General features: G+C 41.4%; 1 protein-coding gene across 1 annotated transcript in view; it reads left to right on the forward strand.

Moving 5' to 3' along the window:
• Positions 1–25,678, forward strand: part of GALNT10 (polypeptide N-acetylgalactosaminyltransferase 10) — a 90,052-nt gene that overhangs the window by 44,617 nt on the left and 19,757 nt on the right. Inside the window, exons 4-7 of the mRNA XM_054841774.1 lie at positions 3,468–3,634; positions 22,363–22,548; positions 24,176–24,359; positions 25,243–25,360. Coding sequence (XP_054697749.1) covers positions 3,468–3,634; positions 22,363–22,548; positions 24,176–24,359; positions 25,243–25,360 — 655 coding nt within the window. The remainder of the gene's footprint in view (positions 1–3,467; positions 3,635–22,362; positions 22,549–24,175; positions 24,360–25,242; positions 25,361–25,678) is intronic.

Raw genomic sequence — 25,678 nt, forward strand, 5'->3', positions numbered from 1 at the left:
TAAGCTGTGATTAATGAGACTGCTGTAGCTGGTTTGCTTATTGCTTGACACATCCTTTTCCCCCAGTGTAGTGAGCCAGCCAGAAGGACCTTGACAGGTTTGAGGGATGGGCCCGTGTGAACTTCATAAAGTTCAACAAGGCCAAGAGCAAGCTCCTGCACATGGATCAGGGCAATCTCAAGGACAGATATGGGCTGGGCAGAGAATGGATTGAGAGCAGCCCCGAGGAGAAGGACTTGAGGGTGGATGAGAAGCTCAACGTGACCCAGCAATGTGTGCTTGCAGCCCAGAAAGACAACTGTATCAAAACCAGTATGACCAACAGGTCAAAGGAGGTGATTCTCTGCCTCTGCTCTGGTGAGACCCCACCTGGAGTACTGCATCCAGCTTTGGGGTCCCCAGTAAAAGAAAGACATGGAGCTGTTGGAGTGAGTCCAGAGGAGGCCACAAAGGTGATGAGAGGGCTGGAGCACCTCTCCTGTGCAGACAGGCTGAGAGAGTTGGGGTTGTTCAGCCTGGAGAAGACTCTGGGGAGACTTTACAGCACCTTCCAGTACATAAAAGGGCCTGCAGGAAAGCTGGAGAGGGGCTGTTTACAAGAGCATGGAGTGATAGGACAAGGGGTGATGGCCTTAAGCTGAAGGAGGGGAGATTTAGATGAGATATTAGGAAGAAATTCTTCTCTATGAGGGTGGAGAGGCACTGGAACAGGTTGCCCAGAGAAGCTGTGGAAGCCCCCTCCCTGGAAGTGTTCAAGGCCAGGTCGGATGGGGCTCTGGGCAATCTGGTCTAGTGGAGGGTGTCCCTGCCCATGGCAGCAGGGGTGGAACTAGATGATATTTAAGGTCCCTTCCAACCCAAACTATTCTGTGATTCTATGATAATTGCAAAAGTCTCAAGGAGAGGATAAACAGTGTGTATGTGGGTGCTAGGATTAGCTGGGCAAGGAGTGGGGTTATATATAATGGAGATTTGCAGTAAAGGAATTCATGACTGAAAAGGTCTCTTGTGCATTCCCTGTGCCTACTAAAAAAGATATCCTTGAAATGGTATGGTTTGTGTTATTTGGGAGCTTGATGAAGGAGATTTATAACAAAGTTTGGCTGAGACGAAGTCCATAAAGAGCATTATAGAAAGAAGTGAGCTGTGTTTTAGAGCACTTACTTTACCTGGCTGTTTACACATGGTAAGAGATAATAGAGACTTTGTTGTTTGGAGATGTGCCTGCAGACAGCGGGGAATGTGAGAAGAACTGGGGAAAAATGCAGCATCTATCCTGTCCTAAGCTTTGGGGCCACAGTTGGGGTTCTCCCCACCGCTGGCCTGAGTGGGGAAGGACAAAGCAGCAGCAAATGTGTTTGCTCACTTCTGAGATGGTTTGTGTGAACCTTTATATACCAAATAGTGTCACCTCTGCTTTCTGTTACTCATGGGAATCGAGGGGTTGAGGGAGGGCATGTACTGGATCTACCTGGTGCAAGCATACAGTTGTTTGTTTCAACAGTTGTGTCTTCCCCTGCTAACATTTCCTTTAAGTGCTTCTGGGTTTTTTTAATATTAAATACTAATTTTGCAGGTCTTGTAAAGCAATTGTAGATGTGGTAGCTGGAGGGAAACAATTTCTCTCCATGCTTAATGGTTAAACTTAATAGCTAAAGTTTGCCACTTGTTAAAGTTAGAAAATGAGAATTCCAGTTTAAGAAGAGTGAGAGATTTGGGGGCTCTTGTTTCATATTGGAACAGAATTATAGCTAGTAGCTATCTCGGAAGAAGGTTAAGATTGTAGTGCCAAGGATGGGATGAAAGCAGTCCATGCAGCTTTATTTTGCATTTTGCATCTGTTCATTGCAGCCATAGCCTGCAAGCTCTTGGCAGAACCCCAAGACAATTCATTAGACCCAGAATAAGCTACTGTCCTTTCATGCAGGCACCGCAGTCACTTCCTGTAATCACAGATTTATTGAGCTTGTATAACATAGGTGCATCCTCCTCCCTTCCCTGGGAAAGGTACCAGGAAAAAGCTGCCACTGCCAGAGCTGCTTTCATTCCCATCTGCCCTTCCTGGGAACAGGGAGGGAATTACCTGCGTGCAGGCACTGCATTGTGCCCGTAGTGAAAGCCTCACCAAGTGCCTGGGAGGAGGGAGCCTGCACGTCAGCTCTGGCGCACGCTGTGCGGGAGGTCCGGCATTGTGGCAGGGCAGGGAGCGGACTATGGCCTCCCATCCATGGAAGTGCGAAGAGGGCAGCCTGCCCTGCTGGCAATGTCATTAATAAATTCTAAAAATCTCTGTTCACGTAGCCACCTCTGTTTTGCACTGGACATGTGGTGTTCTGGGAATGAAATCGATTTTTGTCCTCTACTGAACAGTTCCTGGATATTTTTTAACTACAATTGTTTATTGTATGGCCTTAGATCTTACCTGTTCAACAATGTTTAAAGTCTACTGTTAGGGCCACGCCTGCAGGAAAATAAACACTGCACTGCTTGCTGCAGTTTGACTTTTCTTCATAGAACTACCTTGAAAACACTCCACAAGGCAAGAGAGCATTACCCCTATTACAAAATTAAGAAGGTTAATGCTGTGGAGAAATACCCCCAAATTCAAGGGGCCCATATGGGGACTCTGCAGAGCTGACTCTCCAGCCTTACCCAAGTTCTGCAGTGCTTTGTGTTCAAAGCCCAGCTTTCTTGCCTTCTGTCTGCAGAACTGATCCCAGGTGTCAAACTAGACCTGCTGAAAAATGAAGACGACAAGATTGATTGGTTAGGAAAAATATGATTTGAATAATTTGTCCAGCATGACAAAGGAAGCCTTTGGTAGGGGTTGGCAGTTGATATATTGCTGAAGGAGGTGGGTTTGTTTATGTAGCAGTTCTTACCATGCAATTATTCGGTCTCTTCTATCTATCGTTCACAAAAGCTTGAACTTCTGGGACTGTTTAGGGAAGGTGCTGTCATACAAAATCCTTACTTCTGCACATTTCATTAAAAATTTTTGGATGGCAGTTAAACATATGATTAGAGTGATTTGCTTCTCTGAAAACGAGGAGTAAGCAAGCTAAGCCAATGTACTGATAGTGCCTAGAACAGATACATTCAACTTCTGACACAGCTTTGTAGAAACTCCTCCTCCTCATGATCTTTGAGGTGTAAGGACAGGAAAAACAAGTATTTTTGAGAATTCTGTATCCTAAGTTACACCTGCAGTTTCAGCACCTAATAGATCCCTCTGTGTCACTAAGTGTCACTTACTGGCCATGAACAGTCCCCACTTCATATAGAATGGTGTTGTTTTGGCCAGGTAGACTAGGTCAGGTCAACACTGGCTTGATAAGTGGGGCTTTTTCAGGCACTTTGCATCAATTTGACGAGTAAAGAATGAACCAAGTTACTTAATGGTAATTAATATGGAAGTGCTGGTGTTTTTTGGCACTGCCTTTTAACCTTCCTCTATCTATGTCCAGCTGCAAGAATAAGCTATACCTGGAGAAGCTTCCAAACACTAGCGTGATAATACCGTTCCACAACGAAGGATGGTCCTCTCTCCTCCGGACAGTGCACAGCGTCCTAAACCGCTCCCCTCCTGAGCTGATAGCAGAGATAGTGCTGGTGGATGACTTCAGTGACAGAGGTACGATAATTCGTATGTAACGCTCCACCTATGTTTACCTACCTACGGGATCAGTGAACTTGCAAATATGTGTATAATGAGGTTTTTTGCTTGCCAGCAGCAGAGCTCTGGTGAACCTTGCTTCAGTACATTTGAAAGGCCAAAAGTCTAGCAAAAAACCTCATGTTCCATGTTCAGTTTGTGCTGGTTTAGCTGCTGATGGCATGGGCTGGCCTGTGTTTTGGACAATGAATAAATAGGGAAGCTGGATTTAATATCCTGCTAAGGGCCTATGTAGTCCTTAACATTTAACCTCAGGGTTAAATATCTGATGTTTGGAATACAAAAAAAACCCAACCAAACAAAAAAACACCAAGAATAGCTCACTCCTCATGTTCTGCTTTTTTTTCTTTCTAGACACAGAAAATGGTAAAAGAAGTCTTGATAAAAGGTTTCCGTCTTGGACTGCCTATGATTTGGCTTTTCTCCTGAATCTTGTGCTCCTGAAAAGTAGAACTGCAACATCCAAAACTTTGACTGCTCTCACTTGCTGACTTGCTTGCAACTACACTTTTTATTTTGTACTGCATTGCCAGGAGCAGTTATTTTGGATTGGGTTTAAGTGCTACATGCAAAGACGTATAGTCAGTGGCATAACGCATCACCACAAATGGAATAACTGCTTGTAATTGCAGCAGCAATATGTAGATGTAGTTGCTGAATTTGCTTGTTCTGTAGCAGAAAGGCAAGGGATCTTTTTCTCTCAACCATTTAAATGCTATGTGATATAAATCAAGCTAGACTTTGTCTTGTAGTTTGTACTCCTGCTATGGTGGAAAAGGCAATTAAGTGAAGGAGGAATGAATGCCTCTATCATGTAGACACTGCATAGTTCGGAAGATCGCATGGGAAGTTCTCTGAAGGAGTTGGTGTTCTCCTGTGTTGAAGAGGATAGAATGACTTTAAAGGGGTATGATCAGATCTAGCAACTCTATTTTCTCCTTTAAAATTACTTAGACTATTTAGTTTTATGAGCTGCAGAGTTCAAGAGTTCTACCACTGAAATTACTCAACTGGGGGAACAGAGCTCTCTACCAGATACTAAAGGATACACCTCCAAAAGTCTGACACACAGGAAGCTCCTAAAATGAGCTTGGAAACAAGCTTGTGAGTATTTGGTGTTCTGACCTATACTGACTTTCAAATAAGCACTACCCAACAGCTATAGTATTTGTTCTAAAGTACCTCTCTAATTAGTTTGCAAGCAAGGCATGCTGGTTTGAACAAATCAATGTTATATGAAATAAGTATTTCTTTAGAGGATTTTCAGACTAAGCTGGGGAGAAAAAAAACACCACCCTCCTAACAAGGTCTCTTTATTGCTACTCAGTCTAGAAGCAAATTAGACAAGCTCATGCTGTAACCACAGCTGAATTGTACAAACAAGTTTCTTTGGAGAGAAGTGGAAGTAATGAAATCTGGTTTCCTGTGGGTCTATTTTCCTTGTTCTCTAGATGTGCCCTTCTGACCAGGCGAAAGAGAGCACTCTGGCTCTCCCGCCCCTGCTCCTCATCAGTCTGTACACGTGCTGTTTGTCTGGCTCATTCTTGCTCTGTTCCACCTGCCTCTGATAAGATGCAAGCTCTTCTCTGTCAGTCATCCATCTTTCATACAAAGGTTGCAAGAAGTAGCTGAGATTAATTTGTGCACAGCATCTCTCCGTATAAGACTAGTGGTGTTGGACAGTGAGCTAAATTGTCAAGGGAAGAGAACAGCACACAGGCAAAGAAACTGCTAATAAAAACTGGTTTTTTTCCAACTGGTGTTTTCCTGCTAGCTCAGTTGATCTATGCGTGTTGGGACAGTTACTGGTTAGGATGAAACACTTTTCCTTTGCTACTGTCAGTTCTGTATTTGTACTGTAGCGTTTCCTGCTGGCTACTGCACCTTTTCCAGCAGTCAGCGTTCCTCCTTAACCATGCTGGGCTTGACTTCCACATCTATCCTTGGGTTTAAATAGATCCTCAGTCCTTAGAAGGATCCTAAACGCGTGATCCTCGACTTGAAAGGCTGCTGGTTACAAGTTTCTGGTTTTAATTTATCCATTGTATGTATTTAAAAAAACCCCCCAACAAACACTTCAACCCAATGCCTGAGAATTGATAATGTAACATGTCAAACAGAACTGCATGAAGGAACGGAGGGTCTAGGAAAAACTTTTACTTCCCATGTTGTATGTTTGAAGAGGGTGCATTCTTGGATTTGGACTGTTAAGCCACTGCTCTGGTTATCTGTTTCTCATGATTAAATTGGGCAGCTGATAAAAACCCTGTGTCCAAGCTGATGATCGTCACTGCTGTGCCACAGAACCAATGAGCAGTAAAAAGAATGAGGAAAGATTTCTTGATTTTCTTTGAAAATCATAAATGATTAGTCCTCTGTATTGTCTGCAAGGTGGAATGCTGTGCTTGTTTCAAACACTAGTCTCATAAATTTGTAATGGAAGCTTTCTTCTAAAACTACAGAATCACTGTTGGACACAGTGATAGTAGAGGCCACATTTGAGATCAGAGAGGCATAGTATGAACAGTAAATGTCAGCTTCTTCCCAAAGAGATCAGTAAACAGTCATCATAAACTCCAGTGAAAAGCAAAAGATGAAAAGGATAATCGCTCAATAAAAATCTATTATTAATTTTTTTTATCGAGAGGTTACCCTTACAAGATAAAATATCAGATATATTCTGCTGTATCTCATGATGGCCTTTCACTTGAGGGTTGTCTAAACAGACCTCTAGCACTTCAATAACTCTTTAAAAAGACTAACCTTGAAGAACTTGGCTTTCCCTGGCAAGGAGACTATATCCCTCTCGCTAGCATGTCTTGTGTACTGACCTGCGTTGGGGTTAAACATGCTGGACTTTGCCGAGCTGCCCTTGAGGTTCTCTTAGAGTTGCGCTCTCATTCTGCTATTGCACTGATTTCTGAGGTGGTGATGATAGTGCAAATCCATTGGCCTCTTTCATCTGTGTGTCTCATACACAGATAATCTTTGCTTCGCATAAGTAAAGAGGACTTTGCTAATAATAGAAATAGTAAGTATGGAAACCTGGCTCTTGCACACATCAGTGTTTTTTCTGACAGATGTTACTTCATATGTTTTTCATTGGTTTTTAAGCTTGGGAGTGAGGAATTTTTGATGTGACTATGAGGATGGTTTTGAGGAGTTGGTTGGTGGCTGCTGTGGTCTGCAGCATACCTGAGAGGCAGCTGTGTGGCTTTGCATTATTGGAGCTCTTGGACAGATGAATCATCATCTGGAAGTGTCAACAGCCATTTATTTCTTAATTTATTTGAGAGACAATTCTATGACCTTTAGCAATAAACATTTTTCAACCAAAAAAGGCTGTCCTGATGACAGCAAATCTTAACAGCGAGCAGCAAAAGCTTTGAGTTGTGTTTTTTAAATGTTTTCTTTGCTTTGTATTTGAAAAATCAAAATGTGCTGGAACAACTTGCTGGTTGGAATTTTATTTTTTGTATGCCTGTAATATAATGCAAATGACCAAAATCCAGCCTTACTTCAAACAAATTTAGTGCTGGATTCCACATCAGCTGTAGTGTCCTGGGAAAGGCTTCCACTCAGTGGGATCAGTCTAATGCAGTACAGTGGTAGCATCCGGTTTGCCTTGAGCTGCGGTCCATGTTCTCACCTCCAGCAGCTGTCTTTGCTGACACTTGAACCTTTCTTTATGGGGATTCCCTTGTTAGGTTGAGCTAGTTTAAAAGGAGCTGCTTTCCAGCATGGTCACACCAAAGTAAATATTGAGGGGATGTTTTTCACTCTAACAGTCTCTAGTATCAGCATGACATTGCCAGTAAGACTGTGATAGCTTATGCTTTTTCCCCTCACAAACTTACTTGGGATGCTTGTGATGTAAGGACTTTCTTCTCCTGATCATAAGCATTTCAAAACAATTGTAGGGATTTAATGTGTGGAAGAATATAGGTTATATTGAAGAGGGAGACACACCCATTTAGCAGACTTGGAGAATCAGAATTAACCTGCCCAGTGTTGTGTGCCTCATCCTGCGTTGCTACCGAGAACTGCTAAAGACCCAAAGACTGACCTCCTCAGATTAACCTCAGCTATTTCAGGGTGGTCCAGAATAACGCCTACCCTTCTGGGTAAGCGGAAATCAGAATGCAATACATGTGAATTATGACTTTAGAATTCCTCATCATAAAAACGCTTAGCTGTGGCAGTCCTGTGTGGATTTGTGGCTTCACTTTTAATTTCTATAGCTATTCTTTAGTCCTGATCTCAGTTAAATTAAGCCTTTTCATATGCTGGCTTGCAGGGTACTAATTATATCCCTCTGAGCTTGTTGTTACCAGAATGGCCCTAAGTAAACTAAAATGCTTTTTTCATGTATATCAGTTTTCTCCTGGGGGCTGTCAGATGTGAAATTTGTTTGCTTTTTGATTATTTAATTACAATGCTGCTGAGTGGTAATGGGTTCCATTATATCATAGAAATGGGAAGAGAGGAAGAGAAGTTGAAATGCAGGTCAGTTTGTAATACTGCAGGGTTTTGTATTGGCTCTGATGGCATTTTATTATTGATAGCAGGTGACTAATAATAGACAGGCAGTTCATGATTCTTCAGGGTCTGCTTCAGTCCCTAGACCTACAGTGTGAATCTGACTGTGGTTGTGAGAAATCAAGCCGTTCATCTTTAGTGACTGCCTTGTACAAAAAGGATGCTGGTCTCCATCTAATTCTTGTAGCTTGTGGACACCTCTGCTGTGTATAAGCTATCTCTAAGTGTGCATAAACAAATGTAAAACTGTTCTCTGTCTCTTGCTAGATAAATGAACAGCCTTAAGCTGAAGGAGCAGAGGATAGCACATTTTCTCTTTGCAGGGTGCTTGCCTAAATGTTCTTTGCTTTTCACCTGATAGATATTTGGTAGCTCTGTACAGCAGTGGGACATCAAGTATATACTACTGCTGGGTGAAAGGCAGAAGTCAAACTCTCCTCTCTTCTGTCCATTTTGGAGATGAGATCTCTTTCAGGTGGGGGCTGGACTGGAACACATAGAGAATCACAAATAGTCGAAGTTGGAGTGGATGTCTGGAGATCACCTAACCCAACCCCTCGGCTCAGCTACAGTAGTTTTCTCAAGATTTTATTCACTCAAGTTTTGAAAATCTCCAAGGATGGAGACTCCATAATGTCTCTGGGGAACCTGTTCTGCTGTTCAGTCACTCTTACAGTAACTTAGTTTGAAAAAAAAAAAATAAAAGTTCTCATGTTTAAGCAGTATTTCCTGTACTTCAATTTGTACCCAAAGACGCCCAGGTCCTCTTCTGCAAAGCTCCTTTCCAGCTGCTGGGTCCCCAGTCAGTATTGGCGCACGAGGTTACTCCTCCCTAGGTGCAGGAATTTGCGTTTCCCTTTGTTGAACTTCACAAGGTTCCTGTTGACCCATTTCTTTTGTCAAAGTCCTCCCAGGCTTGTATCATCCACAAACCTTCTGAGTGCGCACTCAGTCCCGTCATCCAGGTCTTGAATGAAGATGTGCAGTGGTATTAGCCCTGATGTTGGCCCCTGGGGTGCACAGCTAGTGATAGTCCAGGCCTCCAGCTTGGCTTTGTACTGCTGATCACAACCCTTAGAGCTCAGCTGGTTTTCTGTCTACCTCGCTGTCTGCTTATCTAGGCCAGATTTCCTCAATTTGTCCATGAGGAGTTATAGGGAGGCAGTGTTGAAAGTCAAGATGCCTTTTATAGGTAAGAAAAACTTAAGAATGAGGGATTCCAAACATATCAGAAGAGTAGATCTAATAAAGTGGGCATCCTGTATGCCCCAATGCCTTAGTTCCCTTGTCAAGTCACCAAAAGATATAACTGTTTAGGGAACACTAATACCTCTGAAACTTAAAGTAATTTTTTGCATTTGTGTGTTTATCTGGAACAAACTGGCATCGTGTATTTTTTCAGCCCTTCCTTTATTGTAAAACATGGTAAGGTTTTTACCTTTTCACCCTTTGCAGCAATCAAAAATTTTGAATTATTCAAGACATTGTAAACTTACTGTATGCTAGAAGGCTGTGACTTAATTGCTGAATATCGTTTAAAAGAAACATCTTGCCGTGTACTTGGGCTAACTATGTGCAGAGAGGAAAATGTACGTGCCACACAGGTGGTTCAGAAATATTTTGAGTATATCTTATTTTATGGCTTAGCTTGACAGAATCAGTGATTGTGGCTAAGTGCTTAAATTTCATGTAAAAGTCACGTTTCAGCATTGTTATTTGCATATTGACTGACAGCCTGTTCTTACTCATTTTAAGACTACTTTTGTATAAATGACAGTGTTTTAGAACAAGTGTTGTCCCTTGTTGAAGAATAAGAACCACAGCGTCAGTCATCTATAAAGCATGCGTTATAGGCAAAGCACTGTGATACAGTAATAAAGTTGAATGTGGCAGCGCTGAAAATATACTGCAGTCTCCAAACATCAGAATTGTTCTGGAAGTGTTAACCCAGCTGGGCTGTCTGCCTTACGGCATTGTGTGCCTGTATGGTGGCAGTACATGAAGACTTAACATCCTTCTTGCAGTAACCAGTCAAAATCTGCACCTGTGACCGGGAGGCAGTAACAGTTTCAGCTGAAGTACTTGAATATATTTAACCCAATATGACAGTGACATTTGCAAAGTCAACCTTCTGGCTTTTAGCTTAAACACGGTATATTTTAGGATGTGGTTATCCCAGAGGCATGCATACTTGGCTATTTTTGATTTTGAGGAGAAAATTTTGTTACAAGCAAGGTGTATGGGATCTCATTTTCCCTTGGCGGGGGTCATTAGGGAGATTCTGGATTTCAGCTTTGTCTGTCTTCCAAGACTACCATGTTTCCTCCAGCCTTATTTTAATTTCTGAAAATTATATCTATTTGGGAGTCCTGAAAAAATTTATTTGTTCGGCCATTTTTAGATTTTTCTTATTCTTTCCCCACTTTTACTCAATTTTTTCTTAGTTGTGTGTTTGCAGCAGGACTTTGTACTTTAAGAATTCGAGCTACTCTTTGACGTTTGGGAGACAGCGAAACGTTACAAGCCCAGGCTCTGGCACATGGCCACTGCTCATCTTTGAAAGGCAGCAAGAGGCTTTTAGGCCTTTTAATAAAGGAGTCCAAGGAGTGTTTTCCCCAAGCAGTGTCATCTCAGCCTTTGGTCTTGACCAACATTTTCCCTTTTGTTTGCTCTCTCCCCTCATGTAGGGCTGGTCATCTTCCTTTGTGCCCATGTGCTGTCTCCATGCCATCCTGTGGCTTCCTTGAACGTTTACTGGCAGGGGAGTCTCGGAGCCTATCCATTCACTGAATGTCAGAGAGCGCCGCAACCAAATCCCTGTTTTCCCCTTTAAAGATAAATCCCTGTGACTTTTTAAATCTGTCTTTATATTGCAGTACAAGTAATCCTGGAGGGAGATGTATGGGATAATCTGAATGGAAAAACAAATGTGTGTAAGGCTACTTGGCCGAACCACATGCAGCATAATTTGGTCTGAAGGGCAGAAGTCACTAAGTAGTGTACTGAAGGGGAAGGCAAGGAGTGATTAATGTGTCATTTGGTGCAGCATCAGGTATGTAGCAAATACAACTCTGTTCTATTAACCACATCTGTCAGGCCTTAATTGAAATAAATCATGTTCTTAGTCTCTGAAATAGAAAAGGGTTTAATACTTGAATTCTTTTTGATCTTTAAATGGAACAGTAAAGGATTTATGCAGCTAAAGATATTATCTTTTCATCTAGGCACATGCATTGTAAAAGTTTTTTCTCTTAAATGTGCTATAGTGCATCTGGTTAGTACATCTCTGAATATGGAGTGACTGTGCTTAGGACAAAGTGGTGAAAGCCTTTCTTACTGAATTTTGAATATGATTCTTTTAAAGCTTTTTACCTTAACATATTTACAAAAAAAGAAAAAGCTACGCTTTTCTTAGGCACCTACAGTTTTCCCACAACCTTTTATTAAATATTGCTTTCAAGGTCTCTTGTAGAAGTTGTGGTAACTATTGTCTTAACTGATAAAAGGATTATTTTTGTAAATTAAGTCACAGAATAAAGAGGTAGGGTTTTTTCCTTGTTAGAATCCATTGCAGACCATCTCAGGTCTGTTTAGATTCTCATAAGGGCTTTGAAGTAACTGTCAGCGAGATCTCACTTGGGTAAGTGGAAGAAGGTTGATCCTTCTATGTGGAGAGACTTGGAAGTCTGACAAAACAAATACACGCTTTCATTAGATGAAATTGTCTGTCATAAAACATACTCATTTTGAGATTTAGAGAAACAGATATCAGGTTCTTGGTGATGCTCAGTTTGTGGGCCTGGTCATTTGTCTGCTGATTTAACACTACCAGCTGTGTAAAGTCACAGTTGAGCAGTTCTCAGGCTACTGTCAAGTTCTAAGATTTTCACTATTAAAATGCTTCTGACAGAAGCCAATACCAATGTAATTTTTCCGTGTAGAATGTGACTTGGCTTTGGTGACTATCACTGATTCTGGTAGTGACACAAATATTATGAAGTGAAATGGGCTTCAAAGTTAGTTAAGTGGTTGTGACCTACAGTCTAGATGTGATGTTTGTTCCCCAAACTCCGGTGTGACTTAGATAGCACAGCAGAGCATTTCTACTGGTGTAGGAGTGAATTTGTGAACTCACCAACACACTGTTCGGTAGTAAGCACCAAATGGAGTGAAGCAATAAAATAAAACCTGTTGCAGATGTCCAGTTTTTGGCTTATGCAGAGTCATTTGTTGTTCTCCATTTCCGACAATGTCTTGTGGGTGTGGGATACTTCAGACAACTGTTAGTGACAGAGCTTGCTTTGGATCCATAGTGAAATGGGGATGGGATTCGATTTTGTTTTCCTTTTTTGAGTATTCATTTTTAATGCATCTTTCAACACCATTTCTGTACTTGTGTATACCTTTCAAAAAGGGATATCTAAAACCTGCATTGTTCATTAGACAATGGCTGGAGAGTATTAAAAATATATTCTCTAGTGTTTCAAGGGACCTGAGGGCCCATTGTAGTTGTTTACTTCAGCTTTTTTTGTGACAGCCTAAATTAACTAACCAGTTTACTTTTCATCATCTTGTATTTATTACTCTAAGATCAGTTGCTATGGCTGAAAGATTCTTCTAGAAAGGAGATAAGGTGGCTTTAAAAGGTCCGGTTTACTATGACCTCTTTCTTGGCTAATTATTGTGTAGTGAAGGATGTCTGGCAAACTAAAGCTTAAAAAAATAATTGAGGAGCAGGGTTTCCATTACAGCTCATTAAATAACTCTAACTGCATTGCTTGCTACTAAGAAACCCTATGCATGCACCTTCTATTAGTGGAATTTTGCAGGAAAACAAGCTTTTTATTCTCCTCACCTTGAAGTACATGTCCTCGTCTGCTAGGAGTCAAAAATCTAGATATCTGCCAGCTGCAGTGCAAATCAGCATTTTAATGCTTTACAGCTGCTTCTGTATAGAAGTTAATTAGAAATGTGATTCAAACACCCTCTGCCAGTACTCATATATGATGTCTGTTATTGGTAATCATATTTTCTGCTATTTAAGCATGTATTTTGGGTGGTATTGACAAAGCAGCTGTTCCTACATAGGGACTTTGATAAAGGTGGAAACTTCTTCACTTGGAGAAAATTGGCAGGTAACACTACTGCAATTTAAAAATAAAAGTGGATAATCTAAACCACATTCCTTTTCTCCATAGTTTTAATTGCAGTGATATTTTCTTAGTAAAGAAATGCCACCCATTCTCTTCCTATAGCATCTATTCATAAATGTCATGAGGACCACTGTTGCCTACTACCCACAAGAAAAGTATGCTTTGATGTCTCCAGTGAAGACAGCAGTTTACCATGCTGAACAGTGGAAGCCGAGGCTCAAGATTTAAAAGCAGAGTACCTTCAGCTATTGGTACTACCCTCTCTCATCCAGCTAGAATAAACGTGTCAGTCGAGAACAATATTGCCTGTGAGAGGGTTTAGTTTTGCTATCAGTACAGCCGTGAACAGTCTTGGGTTTGTGCTTCAGGATTTAATAGATTTATTGACCTTTCTGGCAGATGTCACTTATTGTGATAGTTGCATTTCTTGCCAATGAAGTAAACAAGAGCATTGGGAACTGATGGTGAAGATGTCTAGAAGAAGAGTAAAGTCTGAGTTTGTAAAATAAACTTCTAACATGCCAGAGTTTTTTTTTTTTTTTACTACAAGTCAAATGCGTCTGTATTTTTCCTGCAGCTGTATTGGTAATTTTTTCATTTGCCAAATACTTCATTTTCTGTTCTCTGACATACTGACTACAAGACAAACGTGTTTTTGCTTTGTCGTTCATGGTTATTAATGTATGAGCATTATTGTAGTAATGAAGGATTATCAGTTAGTTTTCCAGTATTCCATATGTCTGCAACCCCAGACCAAAAATGTTGTAGGTCTGTGCTGTTAATTTTAGGCTTCGCAGTTGTTCTTTCTCACTTAAACACCTGAGATCAAAGCCTTTGGACTCCAAAGGAATATGTTCCTACCAAATCAAAGCAACTTTCAGGTGGATTACATCTTGGACCTAATGAGACAAAAGTACGGAGTAGAGTTTTCTGTTAATTCTTGTACTCTTTCTGGAATCCTTCCTTTTTTGTTGATTTGCACAGAGCAAATACTTTCAGGCCAAGAAGCTCTTTGAACATGAGTACTGCTGATAAAGGCAAAGCTGAATCTCTGAGGATTGGTTTGTTATGGGTTGGTATTTTTATTTTTTTGCTTTTTTTCCCCAGCAAAACTCAGTGACTTTTAAGGCTTTAATCTCGCAGCTTTGATATGTTCCAAAATGTTTCAGCATGAAATTTCCAAACTTTTCATCTGCCTGCATCTCACCAAATGATGACAAGTTTTGTCTTGCTGTCCGTCATAGGCTTTAGGTTTGTGTCATGATATACTATGCAGTATATCACTATCAACAGTGAATGTATACTAACACGCTCACCAGAAGCAGACACAGCTAACCCCTCTAGCACAGCAGCTTGTTCTGGCTCAGTCTGTGTGCACCCACTATGTTCTGAAGCCTGCGGGTTGCAGAGGAGTCCTGTTCAATTAGGTTTGTTCTGTCCTGTGAGCAAACTTCTGAAATGCTTTTGCACCCCTGCTTGTCTCTCCAGTGCTCAGAAGGCGGACGACGATGTAGATTAAAGGCCATTAAAGACTAATCTGGTCTCTCAATTTTTAAGTCTAGTATGGAAAGTGGAGTATAAATTCGCAGGATCCTGAACCACTGTGTGGTGTGTGTATTACCCTCAGACTGCTGGGAGTGATGATGCCATTGGTATGGTGGCTTGTCTTAATGTTTTTCAGTGGTTTTGCTTGCCCGTATAGTGTTTATCAATTTAGTAGAAGAGTGTTAGCATTGAGCAGCAGTGCAGACATTCCCTTGGTTAAACAACTGGATAATCAAAAACACTTATTTGGCCTTAAGATGAGGGCACGGATTCCCCAGATTGAAGGCAGTATTTGGGACAGTAATGCCCTTCCTGCTAGTCACCATGGCTACATCAAGCTTGAGCTGAATATTAAGTGTGCTGCAAGGAGTTCACTCCTGTTTCAGCGACTACACAGGCAAAAAACTGCAGCTAGTTTGTACGTCAGCAAAGCAGTCTCTCTGATGTTAAAAGCAATCAACAAGGAAATCTGAGAGTCCCCAAATCACCTCTTTAGATCAAATGTAGTCAACCGAAGAGGAAAAAACCTAAGTGGGTGCTTTAATCTTGATACATATTTGATGAAATAGGAAGGGAGAAGAGTAAACTAGAATGACTGTTCCCCCTGGGAAAGATGGGTTATGGCACAGGAGGAAAAATTGATATTGTGGGTTGATCAGGGAGTTAGTACACAGGACTTAAGAACTGATGCATACACCACAGGTTGGCTTCACTGCTCCCCTCGAACAAAAGGTGCTTAAACCTTACAGCATGAAGGAAGGATGAGTAAATGGGTTTTTCTGGATTCCCTCAGGAAGAAACAGTTGAAAAAGACTTCCTTTACAAATGAAACTTTCCTGAAAGATTAAGAGGTTACGCTGTAGCTAAGATGATTATTCCCTGTGTATTTCCCTGCTTTGGAAATGCAGCCTACTAAACTTTCCCTAGGGTCTAGGTGTATTTATATGCTAATGCCAGTAAATGTGAATTTTCTTATTTTAAGATTACACCTTTGTCTCTGCGTTCAGTACTTGTATCTCCTGAAGCCATAACTGCTCAGGGTCTGGATGTCTTCTGTAGGGTGGAAGAAACTATGAGAAAGTTCCCTTTGCAGATTCGGGAAGTAATTGCTGATAGAGGCAAGGCAGCAGAAGTTTATGCACTTGAGTTTATCGAAGCACACAGCACAGGCTTGCACAAGTGGTCTTTGCCACAGCAACTTGCAGACAAGCTTATTTCTTAGGCCTCACACTTCCATTTGTGTGCACTTTATTGTACCTAAAATGGAAGCTTGGTTTTAAAACATTTGGAAGGAGAGCATAGTCAATAAGATTACCAGAAACCTCACTCTTTTAATCTTTGTTACAATCTAACCAGTGACAACTGCTGTATTAGCAAGTGGAGTGGTACACTTTCAGGTATTGTCCCATGCACAGAAACCCTTTTCCCTCCCCAGTTTTTGTTTCTAAAGATGTGCTGAGACCTGACAGTGATGCAGGATGGGCAGTGGAAACTAGGCCCCCTCCTCGTTAAGAGTCTACCACAGAACTGTAATGAGTGAAGCAACAGATATTAATTTTCTCCCTTCCCAAGGCCTTTTCTTCTTTGTTTGTAAGAAGATTCAGCTTGGAAAGCTGTGATCAGCTTAATCAGTTTGCTGTTACTGGGACTAGTGTTCACAGTACAATTTATTAAATCAGTTTATTATCCTCCCAACCAACTTCAGTGATCAGAGGGTGAAAACATTGAAAGAAAATTAAAACTAGTGTAAGTGCTGCCTGTTTGGATAACAGCACATTTTGCTATTTAAAAGGATTACTCATCTGCACCAAAACAGAGAGAGAAGTTAATTTCAATGATGTAGAGCTTTCTATTTCAGGGAGGCCTGGCTTGTACATTGTGATAGATTCAGGAAGAAGTATAATCCATTCTTAAATTGTTAAACAGCACATTAGGGCTGAGTATCTAAGTAAAGATGAATGGATTAATTTGTAATCTTAAACAAGCATGTCTGCATGTGGGAGGGTAGGACGGGAGGCTGGGATAACCTGTAAACAACTGCCAGATGAACAGTTGTACTTCAGGTTTTGGTGGTTGGAAAGTAGCCAAAATAACCTGCAGGAAGGGAAACCAGCCCTGTGTGCTTAGAAGGGAATTCTGCAGATCCTCCAGTCCTCCTCTTGTGCCATGTGCCCTTCAGGAGGAGGGGGAAAGTTCCCTGAATTTCCAGAGTGCAATGGCTCTCCTGTCTTCGTGATATTTTCAGCCTTCTGAGTGTAAACTGAAGCAAAGCACCCCGGCAGGAGGCAGGATATGATACTGTCATTTGCAGAGGATAGTTAGCCAGAGTGAAAGTAAAGGATTTGCTTGCAGCTCCTTTGAGTTCAAACCTCTGTGAAAATAAAGGTTTTGTGGGATGGGACCAAAAATTCTACTGTCTTTTCAACCCTGGGACCAATTTAAATGACCTTGGCACCTCAAAAGTCTGAGCAATGGCCACATTATTTGAAACATTCAACCTGAATCCTCCAAAGTACAGAAAGTGAATATATGTTGAGCACCTCTCAGTTGCACCTACCCATGATTCACTGCAGTCAGAGGTGGAGGTCGTCGTAATCATCTGAGCTCTGGGGAGTCCCAAAGTGCCACCAGACCATGAGTTTGCTCGAAAAGAGCCCAATGACTTTCTCAAAGCAGCACCCATCTTTGTGCCTCAGTAGAGAATGACCTGAGTCATCAGCTCCATGGCTTTCAAGCAGCATCTCCTGCTTAAGCAAAACAAACTCTCAAGAACTCAGCAAGCCTGATGCAACTACTTTTCTTTAACTCTACTGACCTACTGGGAAGCAGCCTTGCATGTTTGACTAGCAAGGGAGGTATGCACTAGTTGCATGTAGCAGTGGGTTTTGTAGGTGTCTGGGGAAGGTAACCACCTGATATGCAATCGCCTCTAAACGGATGCTTCAGATCTTGATGTGTGATTTGGGGAAAGGAAAAGGGCACAAAACAGGCCAGTCTTCATCCATGAGCTGGTACTACAGTGGGCTGCTGCTGTCTGCAACACTGAGCTGCGTGGGCTCAAGAGAATGAGGTTCCTTTGTACTGCAGGGCAGCTCTTGAGGCGAATAGCTGTTGAATTTAAAGCATGCAGGCAAGATGTTAGAAACTTGAGAACTGCTGGATCTCCTCCACTGATTTCTGTGGGAAAATTACTTTGGTCTGAGCCAAATCAATTCAAAATAGGCTACAAACCTACTGGTGATTTTGCACAAGCCTTCGTGAAAACACAGCTGAGGCAATGGGATGTGAAAGAGGTGGGGAGGATCCAGACACTGCTGAGTGGAGACAGACTGTGGGGTTTGCCGGGAGGGGATGTATTGAGTTAATGTATGCTTTGACTTGAACAGTTGAGTCCCATGGACCCTGCAACTGCAGTGCTATTTAAGCTGTTCCGTTCCTGTAGATCCATCTCTAAGTTGCCTTGTTTCTCATGTATTTGCCTCTTTAAGCTGTAAAAAAAAAAAAAATAAAATCCTTGGGCTCTTCTGTTCCTCCTCCAGCTTCTGCATATGTTTGATTTGAAGTTGTGAAGTTTCTTAGGTGCCTGTTTGATTGGCAGGCGTGCGGTGGCTGGAATTGAAAACTCAACTGGACATAAGAAGTTCCTGTCTTGGAAAGTCCTTGCCATGCTACAAGTGGTCACCGGACTAATGGCAACCTCTGCTTGGATGGTGAGGCCAGAGGGAAGAATTGCAATAAGGCCACCACAGGAATCTGACCTAGGAAAAAAAGGAAGTCTTATTTTGGAAAGCTTTAGGACTGCTTATGTTTAGCAGGCCTGCTGTTGAAGCTTCTCTGCTATCTTCACACAGTTTTATTTACAGCTCAAAATAAAGAAAGCAGTAGTTCTTGACTGGTACTGTTAATGTATACTCTGTATATCAAGTTTATTGCAAAGTCTGTTAGCAAGCTACCAGCTTAGTTTTTAAGCTGCAGATAATCTTACTCTCATTTGTATGTTTGGGCTGTGTTGCTTTGCCCAGCGTAGGCACAGCCATTGGAATCCATCCAGATCACCTAACAACTTTCATTAAAGAAAATTGCCCTTGTAATAAAGATTACTCAATGTGACAAGATTCCATAATATATTTTTTAAAGCCTCATAAAATTTTGTAGCAGTTAATGCCACTTGTTTGTTTTTTTGAGATTTTTCTTTAAAAGCAAAAATTGACTTAATTGTGACAATATTTGTAATAGAATGAAATAACTATTTTCTGTTTGGGCGTATAGGAGCTAGGCTGGGTGGCAGGAATAGCACAGGGATAAGGAAATAAGAAAACTTTGTCTTTGAAAAGTACGTTTTATTGCATTTTGTACGTTGTTTGTGAAGTTGCTTGAAAGTCTGTGACCCTTCAGTAAGGGAAAGTAGATACAATAAAGTCTCCTCACTTGCAGTTCATGATACCTAAGTCTTAACCTTATAAAATGCAATGATCAAACATAGATTTTTCTGCAGCAGTCAAATCTGATCATCATCCCTCCTGGCTCCAAGGACAGCATTTGGTATGTGTGTCCCGCACATCAGTGAGAATACATGGGTGCTGGTGGAGACCCTGTAGCTTTTCCTTGCTTCATCCAGCCATCAGACATAAGAAGATTGCGTGAGACATTTCTTAGCAATGCAGCATAGAGCAGGCTACTTGCTGCAGGCATGAAATGCTTTGGTGTTTTTTCCTATGGAAATGTAGTGAAGTGCTAAAGAACTAAACGTAGCATTTGGGAATGGAATGGGGAGCAAGTGGATTAGCTTCCTGCTGTCTCTTTGCAGAGTACTCTCCTGGGAAAATTGTGTCTCCTATGCCTTCTTTTCTCCTGTTACGCTATAAAAATGGGGAAATCTCTCAGTTCTTACCTGCTTGTTCATTAACAGATATAAATCAACCTGCCTTCAGTTAGTCTGTAGCAAAGCAGCCATCATCACGGCCACAAATATGGCCAAATCCAGTGACTTTTTGTTCATTTGCCGGTGTGAGACAAGATCCAAAAGCACGCCAGTGTTTCTTGGTAGCAGACTCAGCTGAGCTACACTCATACCCCAGAGGAATCAGTTAGGCTGCCTTCAGGTATCACTGCAGATGAAATTGCACAACAAACCAGGACAGTTCAGAAAGGTAAATGATGCCAAAATGTGAAATGGTGGAAGACAAACCTCTTAGATCTTTCACAGTCTCATTTGCTTGTTTCTATCAAAATAAAGAGTTGGAGAAAGTCTACGTATATTTTCCATCGTTGTGGAGATTTGGATTTTTTAAGACTTTACAGTGCTTTATAGGTCTGGTTTAGAAAATGTAAATATTGTGGGGTCTGGTCTTGCAAGTGCTACAGTATCTGTGGCTACTGTTAGGGGAATCGGACCCAGAGCTTCTGTGTGATGGTTACCTCTGTTACACTGAGCACCGGCAGGCACTCTCATGTTTATCTTGTCTTGGGTAGATCACCTAAGGTGTACCTCCTGGCTTGGGCTTCACTGATTTATGCTTGAAGTGAGGATTGATTGTTCTCTCTTCTGATGAACGAATCTTTTGTGATAAACAAACAATGGCAAGGGATGAGCTGTGATGTTAAACAGTGGTGGTGGCTTTTTTTTTCTTTTTTTCTCTTGGCTTTTTAAGTCTACCTGCTGCCTCATGAGGAAGGCAGCTGCACTAATAATATATCTAGTCTCTATGGAAGGCCCTTATTTGAAATATCTGTAATTGAGTGGACAAAATTTCTGGTTGCTTGAGAGGATCTATTCAGAAGAGACTTGAAAAGGAAGAGGGGAAAAGCACGCTAGACGGCAAGAAGTACTAAGGGAAACCTGTGTAGATATTGTGGGACAATTAGACTTGTCAGGCAAAACACTAAAATGCATTTGTGAGCAAAAAAACCTGGGGAATGTTAAATAAAGCTTTGAAAAGGGCAAAGAGGTTGCTAGGAATACCTCAAAAGCAAAGTTGATTTGGGTGATCTTTGAAGGAAGGCAGGTGATGGCTGCTTCAAAGAGAGGGTGCAGAACATGTGTTAGTCATAGGGATTTTGCCTATTTTTTTTCTTCAGTACCTAAAACCCTGAAGCACAATTGCTGGGTCAGCACCATGGGGGAGAGCTCATAACTTACTTAAGTTTATTTGCCCCTTTCCTCTTTCTAGAGAGCTATTCCAATACCCATCTTCCCTGGTGCCCTGTTCAGGGGCACTTTCACACTGTCTGCCTTTTCAGCCCCCACCTTTCATGCCTGCTTTGGAAGCCAAGGAAGATTCTGCTGTACAGAATGGAGTGGATGTGTTCCCTATAGTCAAGGCAAATAAACCTGCAAGGTTATTTGTATTTGAATGATTGCCTCTCTTTGAGTTTTGTTGTGTGAGATTTTAAGATTAGTTAATTGCTTAGATTTGACAAATAAGCTTTTGTCTAGCGGGGCTTGTTGCCTTGATCGGTTGTTGATGGCGGTGGATAGTACAGTGCATTAATGAACAGTCCCTGGCACACTGTGAATAAGGTTTGCTGTCAAGTAAGTCAAAACTTCAGATGCCTAAAGATCAACCCGTTTGTGATTAGGCCAGCGTCAGCTCTTTGCCTATTTTTAGGTTTTTCTTTGGTGCTTCACTCTTTGATGTAAAGACAGCTGTGTGCCCCTCACTCTTTATGTAGACCAAGCTTTTTATTTCCGCATCTAAACAAGCTATCTGTTGTTTTCATCATTCAGTAATCTTTTTCTGCAGCTTTCCAATTTGAATTCTTGTTAATCATAGTGACCATAAGTGTCTGTGCTAATTCAGATGTGGCTCCAGTCCATATTCGGTAGCATAAATATTTCCATATTTAAATGCAAATATCTCCTCTCATAAGCATTTTATGTAATCATCCAAATACAGTGGCTATGCCTGCCTTGCCAGCTTGGGAGGATGTCTGACTGGGCCTTTTGCTGGTTTTTATTCATGCATGAGTGGTTGGTCATGTTTTGTGTTTTGAAGAAACCAAACACGACTTAAATGCACTGGGTGCAGTTTACTTCTGAAGGTAAATTGTCATGGTTCTCTTCTAAGCTGCACTAGTTTTCTGAAAAAGTGCCCAAGAATCCCTGCAGTCTGCTCTGATAAAGTTCTCCCAGAGATCTGCTAGCCGGCTTTTTATTCCTTTTCACCATCCTCTGCTGTTTTGTTTATTGTCCTGCACTCCTCCATCTTCTCCTAGTTCCTCTTATTTTTTTTTTATTGCTCCTGAGGTTTTGGAAAATCTTCATAAGTCTTGGTGAAGAAGTTATGTTTAAACATTGGATTTAAATGAAATTATTACTTCCTTTTTCCTGTTATTGCATTTGTTAACTGTTCAGGACCTACTTCCAAAGACGACGTCTTCTGGTAAAGAAGGAACTGTGTTTTTAAGAAACTAGTTGTTGCAGTGTTTAAATTTCTCATTTTCATACAGAACACCTGAAGAAACGCCTGGAAGATTATATGGCCCAGTTCCCAAATGTAAGAATCCTCCGAACCAAAAAGAGAGAAGGACTGATAAGAACACGAATGCTGGGGGCCTCTGTGGCGATAGGGGACGTCATCACCTTCTTGGATTCCCATTGCGAGGCCAACGTGAACTGGTTGCCACCTCTGTTAGGTAAGTGTGGGGTGCTGTCCGTGGCTGAAAACTGAACTGCCGACAGATGTTGGTGCTGAATTTGTTTTATTTCCACCTGCTCCTTTCACCTCATGATGTAAGTGGACTAAAGGAAGATGGAATTAAGGGAAAACAAATAAAAAACAACCAACCACAAGACTCAGGTGAATTGCTGGCAACTTGTAGCCTTTCACACAAGAATTTTTTTCTGTTCTAGAGTCCTGCACAGTACAATAACCCTATCATATGCTTTGCTTAATTAAAGAGCAGAGATCATATTCTTCTGTATCCTCACTAAATGAAATCTTAAATAATTTACAGCTTGCTAGATGAGTAAACTATCGCATGGTCATTCAGCAGCTTGCAGAGAGGAATGGCTTTATGATAGAGAAAAGATCTTTACATACAGTTTTTAAGTAGCTTTTAGGGTTTTTTTTTCTCCTATATAGCTATATTTAACTTCATAGTCTGCAAGCCTGTGGAAAATACTTCCTGTGAATGACAGCTGCTGGTATGTATTTGTAGAACATGTGCAGTCCTTTCCAAGGCAATGCTTCATCTTTAAGAAGGCATCAGTTTTACAATGTCAGTTCTTTTCAAAGATGATTAATTGGAAGGACACTGCCTTCTGTTTCTGGTACCTGTATGCCTCTGGCCAGTACCAAGCTCCTTTACAACCCTATTGCCAGTGACCTGTCAAAGCTTTCTCTGAGGTGTGACTTTGTTGAATAAACTGTGGCAACAGTAGTCGAGTGGAGATTTAAGAAAAACCAGTCAGAGTTGTCAGCAGGATTGTTGGATGGTAATGCTGTTGCTTTCACTACAGTTTGTATCTGGTAATAGTGTAAAACATTTGCAGCTTCATGAGCCCCGGGGAGGGACGACAAAATTAGCTCAAGTGCCATTTAAATGAGAACACGTAGAGTATGCTTTAATTTTAAAGCATAGAAAGGATTTCTGTTCAATGCGCGTTGGAAGCTGAAACATCGTTTGTCGCCTCTGCTCTGAAAGTTAACTTCCAACAAGAGACCATCTCAGTAATAAAGTATTTAAGAAGTTCCAGATGTTTATGCAGGAATTAATCCTGTCTTGTATTATTTGATTGGAAGAAAAGGTTGAGGGGAGGAGGTACACTTGCATTTCTTGAGCCTGCTGAGAGTAGTTATGCCATTAGTCTGAATTGCTTCCTGCCAGATTCTGGCATAGCAATTAAACCTAGGTGGTACAATGGGTTATTGCCCTGGCTTTGAATCAGCGCAGAAAGGGTTCATGTCCCGGTCGCTCGTTAAAATAAGGACTCTTCACTAAATACATGATTGTCTGGTTTTAGCTTGGTGGTTTTTAGGTATCTGTGGTAGTGTGGCTGTGTCTTTCTATTCTGCTTCCGGGTGGTGGTCACTGTAGCCTGAGTGTCTGGTGGTTTTATCTCGATAGTTCTAGCATGAATATCTCAATTATTGCGGAAATACCAGATAAATTGATAGATATTGGAGCATCTGCCCAAAAGAGCACTAACGGGAAGCTATGTTGCTCTTCAACACTTCATATTTTGATGCTCTCTTCTGTAATTTCATGGTCAATGGAACCAACTGGTGCAGGTTTTCTAACATGTTTCTCCAATCTTCAGATCGCATTGCCCGAAACCGCAAGACTATCGTTTGCCCTATGATTGATGTTATTGATCATGACCACTTTGGATATGAGACTCAGGCTGGAGACGCAATGCGAGGTGCATTTGACTGGGAGATGTATTACAAGAGGATCCCTATTCCTCCTGAGTTACAGAAACTTGATCCCAGTGATCCCTTTGAGTAAGTTATTGAAATCCAGTGTGCTAAGAGCTGGCTAACAAAATAACGCCCTGTTACAGGGTTGGTTTACACCTCCGTGTAGTAGAAGTCAGAAGCTGGTGTTAAGCTACTTGCAGCTGTTTGTTGGTTTAAAAGAAATGCATTGTGTAGTAGCTGTGAACACTCTCCTTTTCATTGCTATTTTTTGCCACCTTAATTCCCACAGAAGTTAACATTTCATTTAAAACTGTAATGTGTAACATTTAATGTGGTCATTTATTACTGAGATCTTTCAAACATAACTTAGTATCCCTAATTCTCTGCCAAAAACAACAAACCAATGGTGGCTTATATGTCATTCCCAGGTGGGGGGGGAAGAAAACCTAGCAGAATAATTACAGCAATTTTGATGATTGCAGTGTATTGCACAGAAGTAAATCTGTGATCAAGTTATGTTCTGCTGTTGCTGTGCTTGCCAACATTGAGACAGTTCTGCTGTCCTTTATACTTCTGCAGTGTTCCAAAAAACCCCAACAAAACACCTTTTGAGGTCATGCTCGACGACTTGATCATATTACTGAGACAGAGCACCACATGTGCAGCGTATGGGTCCCTCCAGGAGAGGTTATATCCTGTTGCTTAATGGAGAACTCCTTTGCCTGTTTAGAGGAGAAACATTGACTGGTTCTGAAGGGAGCCTAGTCTGGTCCTCCTCATTTGCAAGTGGGAAATTAGTAGATAATCCAAAACCAACTGTTTGATGCTCCAACAGGGCTGCAGAGGCACCAGGAACACCGGGTGGTGAAAAGAATATTTATCAACTCTTGCTTTGTTTTTTAAATGTTTAGCTAGACATCTGTGTCTTTGAATGTGTTTGTAATATGGAGTCTGGTTTTTTCTTAAGGTCTCCTGTAATGGCTGGAGGACTGTTTGCAGTCGATAGAAAGTGGTTCTGGGAGCTGGGAGGGTATGATGCAGGTCTGGAGATATGGGGAGGAGAGCAGTATGAAATATCCTTTAAGGTGAGCTATGTTCTCTGGAAATTACTTTTTTTTTTTTTTTTAAAGCAAGAATTGTTCTGAGGCACAGAATGTGAATGATCCATCTTGTCCTTGCTTTTTGCGTGTGACTAAAGGTGAAAGAGCTGGGAGTTGTAAGGTAGTACACAGAAGAAACAGCGATGATGTGACCAGTCATTTGTGAGGGTTAGTTATGGAGCAGGATTAGCTGAGGTGTACCCTCTTCTGTGATCACAGCTTCAGATGCATGTGCTCTTCCCAGCAAGGGTAAGTCAGCTGGCATGGAGCTCGCTCTGACTGTTAGGCTTCTTAGTACTCACC

Source organism: Grus americana, chromosome 14 (genome assembly GCF_028858705.1).
Source record: "Grus americana isolate bGruAme1 chromosome 14, bGruAme1.mat, whole genome shotgun sequence".
Taxonomy (NCBI): Eukaryota; Metazoa; Chordata; class Aves; order Gruiformes; family Gruidae; genus Grus; species Grus americana.